Raw genomic sequence first — 14,338 nt, forward strand, 5'->3', positions numbered from 1 at the left:
CAACGACAATGCTTGATTTGGGATAATTGAATTAAAAAAAAACTATAAAAGAGCTCCTACAACTGGCATTTAAAACACAGAAATCCTCTTCTGTTCTCCCCCGTCGACCCTCTGCTCAGCCTACATCAGAGTATAAGTGGACACCTGGTTTTGTTTTTGTTTTTGTCTGTGTACATCCCTTCTCTTTGAGAACTTCCTGTTCCCCCTCTCCAGGTGATTTCCATGACACTTTCAGCCAAGGAGTCTAATCTCTTGTGCCACAAAAGTGGGTTATGACCTAGGCTGGCAAGTCAGAGTACCTTACTCCCTGAGCATATGAGCTGAGCTAAGAAGTATCAGCAGGAATCCTTTTTTTTTAAGGAACAATAAGGATACCAGGAGAGATTCAATCTCCTTCTGAGGCTGCAAGCTTATATTAGCCTGGTGCTTCAAGGCTATATTTTCCACTATATAGAAGGAATCTGCCTAAGAATGAAGCCAGCAAAGAAGAAAGAGCTAAGGGACAGAGAGAGAGACAGCTGGTTGAGGACTGGACACACCCTTGCCCGAAGTCCACATAAGTCCTGATCCCAATACCTCCCTTTTTTTTATTTTTGCTTAAATTATCTTTAGTTAGATTTCTGTTTTTTTCAAAAGTTTCCAGGGACATAGATGCATTGAACCTTCCTATCTCTGTTCAGAAACCTGAAGAACTTAGAGTCGGAAAGAACTTTCCAGTCCACATTAGAACATTTCATGCTACAATAAATAGTTGAAGACACAAGGCTTAAAAAGAATGGTTTGCATGGGATTACCTAGTTAGTGCTAGAGCCGCAGCTGGAGCTTTGTTCTCCTATCTTCCTGCCCTCTCTACATACCATGCTCTCACTTGTACCTCAGTACTTAATTGTCAAAAAAAAAAAAAGAACAAGTATGCATGTTTTATCCTCCTAACTTGCTCTGGGAGTTCTCTGATGTCAACAACCAAGCTACAATGTTTTATATCCATATTCTCCCTAGCTATGTACTTAACTTAGACCTCAAAAATTGTCTTCTCTATTTATATCACGGTTCTAAGCAATTGCTCTTTTGTTAGGTGCATTGTCCAGGTACATGCATTTGGAATGATTAAGGGTGTCATTGACTTATGCTGATGAAATATGGCTACTGAGTATCTCTGAAAAGCACCTCTCTACTGCAAACAGACAAGAGGAGAGAATGTAGGTATGACCCCTGAAAAGTTGAAGTGATACAATGCTGTGACAACAGAGTGTGATTAGTGTTCCGTGTCATAATGAGCAACCTTGTTATTTGTTCTCACCAGCTTTAGATCAAATGATAAGCGTGGAACAAGGTGAAGGGCCGCTATGCTCCCTTACTCACCACTGGCACGTTCTTGTTCTCCTTTATTATTCTCTGGTTTGCTATTCAATACAAACGGCAATTCAACTGCCATGCAAATTGCTGTAGCTAAATGGGCTTCCATCAACATTAGTTAATGAAGGATTTTTTGGTGAAAAGGGCAGTAGCCTTGTATATTTTCCTTGGATTGGCTCCAGCTTTTTAAATGAGCTGGTACTAACTCATTGTGACATACAGTCATTAGAGGGGAAAATAATCCCATGTAAAAAAGCAAGGCATCAGGGATGAGAAGCAGAGAATCTAGTTTTTTTTTTTTTCTTTTTTTTCTCTCTTCCAATGTGCATTTCTTTGGCACACCCAGGGCAATATATCATGGCTATGCTTTTGGCTAAGACAGTCTTGTGCCACTTTCTTTACAGCTTTTGCAGCCAGTAGTTTAGCCTGGCTGTTAGAGGAAGTTTGACACTTTTTATGTTGATTATGTTTCCTAGCAGCCAAGGAAGCAGGTAGGTTGATTGTTAATTTGTTTTTAAAAGGAGAATCACATCCAGGAGTGCCTATGCAACATAACCATCTAATACCTTGACCCTTCATAGGAAGGCTGAAGATCAAGTTTAGAAATCAGTAGTTTTTTTCTTTCCTTTAACTAATATAAAGTCTCTCATCCATTATAGCACCATCCAGCTGTGTTGGAGAAACAGTTATGGAAACAGGGGCTTCAGACCCAGCAACATTTATGACAATAGCACTGAACCAAGTAGCACTGGCAGGAGAATACAGGAATTAATGGCTGCAGTTTAGGAAAATCACTTAGTTTCTGGCTTGTGTACCTCACTTAGTAATTCAGTGGTAAGAGCTATGGCGAGCTATGGCTGCTACACAAAAGGTTGGCAGTTTGAATCTACCAGCCACTCCTTGGAAACCCTATGGGGCAGTTCTACTCTGTCCTATAGGGTCGCTATGACTGGGAATCAACTCAACAGCAACTGGTTTGTTTTTTATTTAACAGGTTCAGTGTTACCCTGTGTATCATGACATCTAAAAAAATATATATAATGTATATAACGTAAATTCTCTAAATAATCCAATATTTAAGAAAGTAAATATGTGCCATTCCTCTATTGTTGGCAGGTGATATAATGAAATTAATCAAATAAAACGATGCACTACAACCCTGAAAAGGCCATAAATAGCAAACCAAAATTGCCACCGCCACACACTAGATATTGAAGACACTAGCTCCACACTGAAGACGACAGTCTATTCCTCTTTTTCCTCCTTGGCTACCCAGTTACCACAATCACTGACTTTGGGCTGAAAGACACCATAGAAACAATCTAATCCCAAGGTTTCCATATTTTGTTTCTTAAAAAGTGGAATTCTGTCTTATAAAGGAAACCCTGGTGGTGTAGTGGTTAGGTGCTATGGCTGCTAACCCAAGGGTCGGCAGTTTGAATCCACCAGGCTCTCCTTGGAAACTATGGGGCAGTTCTACCCTGTCCTATATGGTCATTATGAGTCGGAATCGACTTGACGGCACTGGGTTTGGTTTTTGGTTTTTGTCTCATAAATGAAACTATATACTCTTCTAAAGGACCTTAGAAATAAAGCACTGTTACGCTGAAGTGGGCATTGCTTTGGTGGAAGCAGAAGTGGAGGGCCTGGAGGTCAGCCTCCTGGGCTTCCATCCTATCCTGGGGTAGACCCCGCTGCATCCAGGGTAAAGTTGTAAGGCTCCAAACTATACGGATTGAAAATCGCTGATCTAATTCAACATCCTCACATTGTACAAATGAGGACCGAGTTCCAAGAGATCAAGTGCCTCTGCCAATGTTGCACAGCTAGGAAGTGCATGAACTTAAACACAAGGCTTCTCAACTGGGTCAGGGTCCAGTACTTTTTTCCATGAAACAGTTACCACCCTCCTTTTGCCTTTAAGATTTATATTGAAATGACATCATACTCCAAGCAGTACCATAAATGCCTACACATTCTAATGCCTCCCTAAACAAAAAGAAAACTTTGTTAAAGCACTTGTGTCAACATCAAAATAAAAAAAAGAGGGGAGGGGATAGACCGACAGTTACTGACTGTCTTCATAAAATTCCCCCAAATATGAGAGAGAACATCAAAAGAAGTGGTTTCTGGTGGAATGCAAATGCCTAGACACTTGAGAAGGCAGTTGTTTTCAGCAAAGTATGTGTGTTCAAGATACAAAATTCAGAGCTTGTCATAAAATAAAACAAACCAAAAGGTATGTAAATGATTGGATGACAGTTGAATAGTTTCTCAGCTTCATATTTAACACTTGTCAGGTATGTTTTTCCTATTTTATTACACCAGTAAAAGTATAACAATATGACTCTATATTAGCCCAAATATCTCAAAAGTGTTTGGCTTCAAATTAATATAGGTACAACACTTAAAATAGTGTCTAGCACATAGTAAGAATTATACATGTGTTAGCTCTTATTATTTTTAAAACTTACCCTTCAATACCACTGTTAAAATCAAGAAAATGTGTCAAAAAATAATCAGGTGTATTTTAAAAGAAGCAAAAAAGGCCTTCCGGTATATTGCTTTTAGCCTCCATTTATTGTTAGTAGCTCAGCGATTTAGAACTTTGCCATATCTACTGCCACCCACTGGTAAATATCTGGATATACCACAATGAATTAAGAGTTTTCACATAGGTTAAAATAAAGAACAACCTTCAAAAGTATGGCTATTCTTTGTGGCTTGTCTCAGACATTGAACCAACATACTGGTCTGCAGATGGAGCCCAGATGGTCCAATAAATGAAAGGTTTATAGTCCACTGTCTGTCTTGGGTATGTGGTAAAACATCCAAAGGCAGATACTCATGTTTTTATTTTATATTAATTCATTTCTGGTGAAATCTTTCATTTTGACAACCTTACAGATTTAAAACCTCTTACCCACAAAACCCTGGTGGTGTAGTGATTAAGTACTACAGCTGCTAACCAAAGGGTCGGCAGTTCGAATCCACCAGGCGCTCCTTGGAAACTCTATGGGGGCAGTTCTTCTCTGTCTTATGGGGTCGCTATGAGTCGGAATCGACTCAACGGCACTGGGTTTGGCTTTTTTGGTTTACCCACAAAACTGTTACATTACAGAAAACAGCCATAACCCACCTCATTCTTGGCTATGGCATGGAGAAACACCAATACGTAGGATAAGAAAGTTCTGGTCAGTCAAGTATTAAGGTTTTTTTTGTTGTTGTTATTTCTGTTGCCCACGAAAGCAAAGAAAGTAAGAAAACATTCATTAAAAAACAAGTATCTGTCTTAAATTGGTCTAAGGGATGTCCTGGTCAAAAAGATCTCAAGTGGGAATTAGCAAAATGAGCAAGAGAAGTTTATAAACTATTGTAAATACTATTTCAATTCCTGGGGACCTGTTTTTTGTCAATGAGTTCAGAGCAGCTTGGAATGCTTCCTTCAGTACCATCGGTTCCTGATCATGTACCACCTCTTGAAATAGTAGAATATCGACTAATGCTTTTTGGTATAATGACTCTGTGTATTCCTTCCATCTTCTTTTGATGCTTCCTGTGTCATTTAATATTTTCCCCATAGAATCCTTCATTATCGCAACTTGAGGCTTGAATTTTTTCTTCAGTTTTTTCAGCTTGAGAAACACCGAGCGTGTTCTTCCCTTTTGGTTTTCCATCTTCAGCTCTTTGCACACGTCATTATAATACTTTACCTTGTCTTCTCGAGACACCTTTCGAAATCTTCTGTTCAGTTCTTTGACTTCATCAATTCTTCCTTTTGCTTTAGCTGCTGGACATTCGAGAGCAAGTTTCAGAGTCTCCTCTGACATTCATCATGGTCTTTTCTTTCTTTCCTGTCTTTTCAATGACCTCTTGCTTTCTTCATGGGTGATGTTCTTGCTGTCATTCCACAACCCGTCTGGTCTTTGGTCACTAGTGTTCAATGCGTCGAATCTATTCTTCAGATGGTCTCGAAATTCAGGTGGGATATACTCAAGGTCATATTTTGGCTCTCATGGACTTGCTCTGATTTTCTTCATTTTCAGCTTGAATTTGCATATGAGCAATTGATGCTCTATTCCACAGTCGGACCCTGGCCTTGTTCTGACTGATGATATTGAGCTTTTCCTTCATTTCTTTCCACAGATGTAGTCAATTTGATTTCTATGTGTTCCATCTGGCAAGGTCCATGTGTATAGTCACTGTTTATGTTTGGTGAAAGAAGGTATTTGCAATGAAGAAGTCGTTGTACTTGCCAAATTCTAGCATTCCATCTCTGGCACTGTTTCTGTCACCAAGGCCTATTTTCCAACTACTGATCCTTCTTTATTTCCAAGTCTTGCATTCCAATCGCCAGTAATTATCAGTGCATCTTGATTGCATGCTTGATCAATATTAGACTGCAGCAGCTGATAAAAATCTTCTATTTCTTCGTCCTTGACACTGATGGTTGGTGCATAAATTTGAATAACAGTCGTATTAACTGGTCTTCCTTGTAGGCGTATGGATATTATCTTATCATCGACAGCATTGTACTTCAGGATAGATCTTGAAATGTTCTTTTTGATGATGAATGCAACACCATTCCTCTTCGAGTTGTCATTCCCAGCGTAGTTGACTACATGATTGTCTGATTCAAAATGGCCAATACCAGTCCATTTCAGCTCACTAATGCCTAGGATATTGATGTTTATGTGTTCCATTCCATTTTTGATGATTTCCAATTTTCCTAGATTCATACTTTGTACATTCCAGGTTCTGATTATTAATGGAAGTTCGCTGCTGTGTCTTCTCATTTTGAGTTGTGCCACATCAGAAAATGAAGGTCCCAAAAGCTTTACTCCATCCATGTCATTAAGGCCTACTCTACTTTGAGGAGGCAGCTCTTCCCCAGTCATCCTTTGAGTGCCTTCTAACCTGGGGGGCTCATCTTCCAGCACTATATCAGACAATGTTCTGCCGGTATTCATAAGGTCTTCACTCGCTAATGCTTTTCAGAAGTAGACTGCCGGGTCCTTCTTCCTAATCTGTCTTAGTCTGGAAGCTCAGCTGAAACCTGTCCTCCACGGGTGACCCTGCTGGTACCTGAATACCAGTGGCATTGCTTCCAGCTCCACAGCAACACACAAGCCCCCACAGTACAACAAACTGACAGATGCAGCGCTGGAGGTGCTCACTCGTCTATGCCAAGAAATATGGATGACAGCTTCCTGGCCAACTGACTGGAAGAGATCCATATTTATGCCTATTCCCAAGAAAGGTGATCCAACCGAATGTTGAAATTATAGAACAATATCATTAATTTCACATGCAAGTAAAATTTTGCTGAAGATCATTCAAAAACGGCTGCAGTATATCGACAGGGAACTGCCAGAAATTCAGGCCGGTTTCAGAAGAGGACGTGGAACCAGGGATATCATTGCTGATATCAGATGGATCCTGGCTAAAAGCAGAGAATACCAGAAGGATGTTTACCTGTGTTTTATTGAGTATGCAAAGGCATTCGACTGTGTGGGTCATAACAAATTATGGGTAACATTGCAAAGAATGGGAATTCCAGAACACTTAATTGTGCTCATGAGGAACCTTTAGATAGATCAAAAGGCAGTTATTCGGACAGAACAAGGGGATACTGAGTGGTTTAAAGTCAGGAAAAGTGTGTGTCAGGGTTGTATTCTCTCACCATACCTGTTCAATCTGTATTCTAACCAAATAATACGAGAAGCTGGACTATATGAAGAACGGGGCATCAGGATTGGAGGAAGACTCATTAACAACCTGCGTTACGCAGATGACATAACCTTGCTTGCTGAAAATGAAGAGGACTTGAAGCACTTACTAATGAAGATCAAAGACCATAGCCTTCAGTATGGATTGCACCTCAACATAAAGAAAACAAAAATCCTCACAACTGGACCAATGAGCAACATCACGATAAACAGAGAAAAGATTGAAGTTGTCATGGATTTCATTTTACTTGGATCCACAATCAACAGCCATGGAAGCAGCAGTCAAGAAATCAAAAGACGCATTGCATTGGATAAATCTGCGGCAAAGGACCTCTTTAAAGTGTTGAAGAGCAAAGATGTCACCTTGAAGACTAAGGTGCGCCTGACCAAAGCCATGGTATTTTCAGTCACATCATATGCATGTGAAAGCTGGACAATGAACAAGGAAGACTGAAGAAGAATTGACGCCTTTGAATTGTGGTGTTGGTGAAGAATATCGAATATACCATGGACTGCCAAAGAACGAACAAATCTGTCTTTGAAGAAGTACAACCAGAATGCTACTTAGAAGGAAGGATGGCAAGACAGTGTCTTACGTACTTTGGACATGTTGTCAGGAGAGATCAGTCCCTGGAGAAGGACATCATGCTTGGCAGGGTACAGGGTCAGTGGAAAGAGGAAGACACTCAACAAGGTGGACTGACACGGCGGCTGCAACGATGAGCTCAAGCATAACGATTGTAAGATTGGCTCAGGACTGGACAGTGTTTCATTCTGTTGTGCATAGGGTCACTATGAATTGGAACCAACTCGACGGCACCTAACAACAACAACAACAAACAGTATTTCAAGAACAAGTTTCTTATGTTCAAATCCAGGCATAAAATCATGTTTCTTCCAACATGTACTCTGTGTAAACTATGCTTCCCTCATGGAAAGTTGACTTTTATTTATGCTTTTTAGGTCAGAAGGCAGTTTATCCTATATTCTCCTCTGATTCTAGACTCATAAGGTCCAGCTGGGCAGTGGTGGTTCAGTGGTAGAATTCTCACCTTCCTTATTCAGGAGACTTAGGTTCAATTCCTGGCCAATGGGCCTCAAGTGCAGCCACCACTTATCTGTCACTGGAGGCTTGTGTGTTGCTGTGATACTGAACAGGTTTCCATGGAGCTTTCAGATGCAGACAAACTAAGAAGAAAGACCTGGCACTCTACTTCCAAAAAAAAAATTGGTCAATGAAAACTCTATGGATCACAATGGTCCAATCCATACGAGTTGGGGCCAACTTGATGGCAGCGAACCAAAACAAGAAGTCTTGGATATTTGACTTGTTCTTTGGTCATCCGCTTATAAAAGCTACAAGAGTCTGCACTGGGTCTTGACGTACCAATAGTATTGAACCATATCTAAGCTTCTGAGACCTTCCAGACCCCTGGGTCTACTCTAGATCAAAAAATCTGAATGTTTTCAGAATGTCTACTCTAGATCAGATTCCTGGGTGGCACAAACTGTTAAGTGCTAGTTACTAACTGAAAGACTGGCAGTTCAAACCTACCCAAAGGTACCTCAGAAGAAAGGCCAGACAATCTGCTTCTGAAAGGTCACAGCCATGAAAACTCTACGGAAAACAGTTCTACTCTGACACACAGAGGGCTGCCATGAGTTGGAATCAACTTGATGGGAACTTGTTTTTTTTTTTGGCTTACTCTAGATTAAAACTAAAAGCTAATTTTTAGACAAATTTCTTTCCAGTTTTTACAATTTTTATGATCTGAGGGTAATACAAACCATAGAAATAGAATAACAGCATGATGTACAGTGTGCTTGTTTCCAGAGTAGAGCTCAATGTCAAATACCAGCTGTGTCTCCTCTGACAATTCACACAGAGACAGTACGTACTCATGTGTTCATATTTGGTACATCACACTGTTAATACTTCCCATGCTGAAGTAGAGGCAATTTCTTTCAAGGTCATCATAAATACCAGTGCTTCTTACCCCCTTTGTCGTAGTATATTGATAAATTATACTAGAGACATAAATGCTTCGAGATATTTTTAGTGTATGTATGATGTATTAGATAGCAACGGAGATGCAACAGAAAATTCAGAAAATTTTTGAAGTCAAAGTCTTCAGTTTTAAAATCTGATTGATCACTCCAAGTTCAGGCATATTTTGTTCAATTGTTTACCCAGCCCTCCCCACAATTTGAGGCCATCTTAGAGATCAACTATCATAGCTCTGTTCAACTTAAAGTTTCTTTAAAGATTTAATGAAAAAAATCTTTAAATAAAACAAGATTATCTTTTCATCCAGTGGACTGTCCAAAAAACATGAAATTTGTATTGAATTTTAGAAATGTCATGACCATCTACCCCATGTCGGAAAATCTTCGATCCTCTTTGTCTTGTTTCCTATTCCATAAAGCATTGAACCACATTACGTCTTAATTCACAAAGTAGCTATGAGGAATAAAATGGGATAAAGAAGAAAGGGCGATGACAGAATTAAGTTTCATATAAATCAAGGCACATAGATGCATGCATTTATATATTTTCCTCTATACATATTCAATTAGGTGCATGGAGTCTATGGTGTAGGTAGACTAATGTTTCCATTACATTTGTTTGTCCTCAGCTCCACCTAAGGCTTAAGGTAGCCCAAGAACATATCACATAAATTCATACCGCTCCTACAGTTTAAATTTAAAAGTGTTCTCCATTCCTTAAATTTTATGGGAGACTACACAAAAGGCAGAAACAAAAATAATCAGTATAAAAAATTTGACCTCATTAGTAATAAAAGACATTCAAGTTTTAAAAGCAAATAAGATTTTTAATCTATCAAATTGGCAGTTGTACTGTATGTCATTTGTTCCATATATATTCTTTTAGGGGAGTAAACAATTAGAAACTTTTAAAAGTGTTTTTATGATATATGCACCCAAATAAAACATTTGAAAGGCATGGAGATGCAATAGAGCACTCTGGAACATAGTGAAATATTTATAAGAATACAACGAAATACACAATGAAACACCCTAAATTGGTAAGAATCTAACTTGGGAAGACTCTAAATTGATGCAACTGGAGGGCAATTTAGCTATAAATATAAAAAACCTTAAAAAACAAACAAAAAAATAAAAACAATATTATACTGCTTCACTCAGTCATTCCACACACAGGAGTAAGAAAATCAGAGATAGGTACAAAGATTTAGCCACAGGGATGGCCACAAAAACACTACTTATCGTGAGCAAGAAAAAAAAGAAATTAGGTATATGTTCAATAAACAGCATAGACTAAATACATTTGCAATATTTATGTTAGGAAACACAATGAATGCCTTAAAGTGGTTTTATAAAAAACATTGACAAAATAGATGAACAGGTTTATAAAGAAGTGTAAGGGGGTGTGTGTGTGCGCACCTGTGCACGTGCAAAGGCTGTACAAATCAACACTCCAGAATGTTCACAGTAGTCATCTCTAAGTGATGGGATTATAGGTGATTTTTAATTAATTCCTAAGATTCTCATTATTTTCTAAAATAACACATTATTTTTAGGAAAATTCAAAATACTATTTAAATACTAATTCTACGTTACTCTTCTCCTATTTATAACAGTGTTGTTGTCGTTAGGTGCCATCAAGTCAGTTCCGACTCATAACAATGCTGTGCACAAAAGAACAAAACACTGCCTGGTCCTGCACCATCCTCACAATCGTTGCTATTTTTTAGCCCATTATTGCAGCCACTGTGTCAAACTGTCTCATTGAGGGTATTCCTCTTTTTCACTAAGACACTCTTCTTTACCAAGCATGATACCCCTCTCCAGGGACTGGTCCCTTCTGATGACATGTCCAAAGGACGCAAAATGAAGTATCACCATTCTTGCTTCTAAGGGGCATTCTTGCTGTATTTCTAAGATGGATGTGTTCATTCTTCTGGCAGTCATGGTATATTCAATATTCTTCACCAACACCATTATTCAAAGGTATCACTTCTTCTTTGGTCTTCCTTATTCCTTGTCCAGGTTGTGCATACATATGAGACAACTGAAAATATCACAGCTTGGGTCAGGCGTACCTTAGTCCTCAAAGTGACATCTTTACTTTTTCACACTTTAAAGAGGTTCTTTGTATCAGATTTGCCCAATGTAGTACATCATTTGATTTCTTGACTGCTGCTTCCAGAGGCATTGATTGTGGATCCAAGTAAAATGAAATTCTTGACAACTTCCATTATTTTCTCCATTTACCATGATGTTGCTTATTGATCCAATTATGAGGATTTTTGTTTTCTTTGTGTTAGGTGTAATCCATATTGAAGCCTGTGGTCTTTGATCTTCATTGGTAACTTTTTAAAGTCCTCTTCACTTTCAGCAAGCAAGACTGTGTCATCTGCATATCGCAGGTCGTTAATGAGTTTTCCTCCAATCCTGATGCCATGTTCTTTTCCATATAGTCCAGTTTCTCAGATTATTTGCTCAGCATACAGATGGAATAGATATGGTGAAACGAAACCCCTGACCAACACTTTTCCTGATTTTAAATTCCACAGCATCCCTTTATTCTGTCTGAACCATTGTCTTTTGGTCTATGTACAAGTTCCCCATGAGTACAATATTACATATAATTCATTATGAGCCACACAGTCGAATGCCTTTGTATAGTCAATAAAAACACAGGTAAATATCTTTCTGGTACTCCTTGCTTTCAGCCAAGATCCATCTGACATCAGCAAAGATATCCCTAGGTCCGTGTTCTCTTCTAAATCTGACTTGAATTTCTGGCAGTTCCCTGTTGATGTACTGCTGCAACTGCTTTTGAATTGTCTTCAGAATATTACTTTCGTGTGATATTAATAATATTGTTCAATAATTTCTGCATTCTGTTGGATCACTTATCTTCGGAACAGGCACGAACATGGGTCTCTTCCAGTTGGTTGGCCAGGTAGCTGTCTTCCAAATTTCCTGGCACAGGTGAATGAGCCCTTCCAGCACAGCATCTGTTTGTTGAAACATCTCAGTTGATATTCCGTCAATTCCTGGAGCCTTGTTTTTCCGCAGTGCCTTCAGTGTAGCTTGAACGTCTTCCTTCAGAATCATTGGTTCTTGATCATACTCTACTTCGTGAAATGGTTGCGCATCAACCAATTCTTTCTGGTACAGTGTCTCTGTGTGTTTTTGTGTAGGTTCAAGAAAAACAAAACTATTTATGCAGAGGAATTCCACGGATGTTAAATTCTACAGAAATCAGGAAACAAAGGAATATGATTTGTTGTTGTTGTTAGGTACCATCGACTCAGTTCCAAATCATAGCGACCCTATGTACAACAAAACAAAACACTGCCCAATCCTGCAACATCCTCAAAATTGTTATGCTTCAGCACATTGTTGCACCAAAGTGTTAATCCATCTTATTGAGTGTCTTCCATTTTTTTGCTGACCCTCTACTTTACCAAGCATGATGTCCTTCTCAAGGGACTGATGACATGTCCAATGTATGTGAGACACTGTCTCGTCATCCTTGCTTCTAAGGAGAATTCTGGCTGTATTTCTTCTATGACGGATTTGTTCATTCTTTTCACAGTCTGTGGTATATTCAGTATTCTTTGCCAACACCATAATTCAAAAGCATCAATTCTTCTTTGGTGTTCCTTATTCATTGTCCAGCTTTCCCATGCATATGAAAAAAAAGGGGATTGAAAAGACCATGGCTTGGGTCAGGCACACCTTAGTCTTCAAGGTGACATCTTTGCTTTTCAACACTTTAAAGGGGGCTTTTGCAGCAGACTTGCCCAATGCAATGCGTCATTTGATTTCTTGACTGCTGCTTCCATGGGTATTGATTTTGAATCCAAGTAAAATGAAATCCTAGACAATTTCAATCTTTTCTCCACTTATCGTGATGCTGCCTATTGGTCCAGTTGTGAGGATTTTTGTTTTCTTTTGTTGAGGTGTAATCCATACTGAAGGCTGTGGTCTTTGATCTTCATTAGTAAGTGCTTCAAGTCCTCTTCACCTTCAGCAAGCAAGGTTGAGACATCTGCACCACACAGGCTATTAATGAGTCTTCCTCCAGTCTTGATGCTGTGTTCTTCTTCACATAGTACAGCTTCTTGGATTATTTGTTTAGCACACAGAATGAATAGGTATGGTGAAAGGAGACATTTCTGATGCACAGCTCTCTTAACTTTAAACCACTCAGTATCCCCTGTTCTATTCGAATGACTGCCTCTTGATCCACATACAGGTTCCTCATGAGCACAATTAAGTGTTCTGGAATTCCCATTCTTCCCAATGTTATCCATAATTTGCTGTGATCCACACAGTTGAATGTCTTTGCATAATCAATAAAACACAGGTAAACATCTTTCTCATATTCTCTGCTTTCAGCCAGGATCCATCTGACATTAGCAATGATATCCCTGGTTCTACATCCATTTCTGAATTGGCTTGAATTTCTGGCAGTTCCCAGTCAATATACTGTTGAAGCTGTTTTTGAATGAAAATCAACAAAATTTTACTTGCATGTGACATTAATGATATTGTTTGAGAATTTCCACATTTGACTGAATCACCTTTCTTGGGAATACCCACAAACACGAATCTCTTCCAGTCAGTTTGCCAGGAAGCTGTCTTCAAAATTTGTTGACACAAATGAATGAGCACTTCCCGTGCTGTATCTGTTTGTTGAAACATCTCAGTTGGTATTCCATCAATTCCTGGAGTCCTGTTCTTTTCCAGTGCCTTCAGTACAGCTTGGACTTCTTCCTTCAGTATCATCAATTCCTGATCATATGCTATTTCCTGAAATCGGGAATATGATACCAAAAAAAAAAAAAAATTTAAACCAGTTGCCATTGAGTCAATTCTGAGTCATAGAGACCCACCAGGACAGAATAGAACTGCCGAACACAGTTTCCAAGAAGTGCCTGGTAGATTCAAACTGCTGACCTTTTGGTTAGCAGCTGTATCTTTTAACCACTATGCCACCAGGGTTTCCCAGGAATATGATAAGGCAAATTGGCCCAATCTTCCTTACACAGTCTGTCTGATTTGCATTAATCAATATTCATTTCTATAAATCCTGGAAACACAGACATATGCTTATTTTGATTTATTGGTGATTTTAGAAATAAATTGCCTCTTATGACCCAACTTAAATTTAAGTCTAATCATTTGGTGTATAAGAAGAAAATCTAAGTGGCATATTATTATAGGAAAGCATTAGAAAAATATAATGGCATAAA

At 38.9% G+C, this 14,338-nt stretch overlaps 1 protein-coding gene across 18 annotated transcripts in view; it reads right to left on the bottom strand.

Moving 5' to 3' along the window:
* The window catches only part of CEP128 (centrosomal protein 128), a 554,311-nt gene that overhangs the window by 131,375 nt on the left and 408,598 nt on the right, over positions 1-14,338 (bottom strand). The window contains exon 19 of one of the 18 annotated variants that reach the window (XM_064292820.1): positions 7,691-7,905. The exons of 16 other annotated variants lie outside the window; for them this stretch is intronic. In XM_064292820.1, coding sequence (XP_064148890.1) covers positions 7,811-7,905 — 95 coding nt within the window. In that variant the 3' untranslated portion in view covers positions 7,691-7,810. Of the gene's footprint in view, positions 1-7,690; positions 7,906-13,526; positions 13,896-14,338 lie in introns of those variants that run through there. One more of the 18 variants, XM_064292822.1, reaches the window with a different exon arrangement.

Source organism: Loxodonta africana, chromosome 10 (assembly GCF_030014295.1).
Source record: "Loxodonta africana isolate mLoxAfr1 chromosome 10, mLoxAfr1.hap2, whole genome shotgun sequence".
Classification (NCBI taxonomy): Eukaryota; Metazoa; Chordata; class Mammalia; order Proboscidea; family Elephantidae; genus Loxodonta; species Loxodonta africana.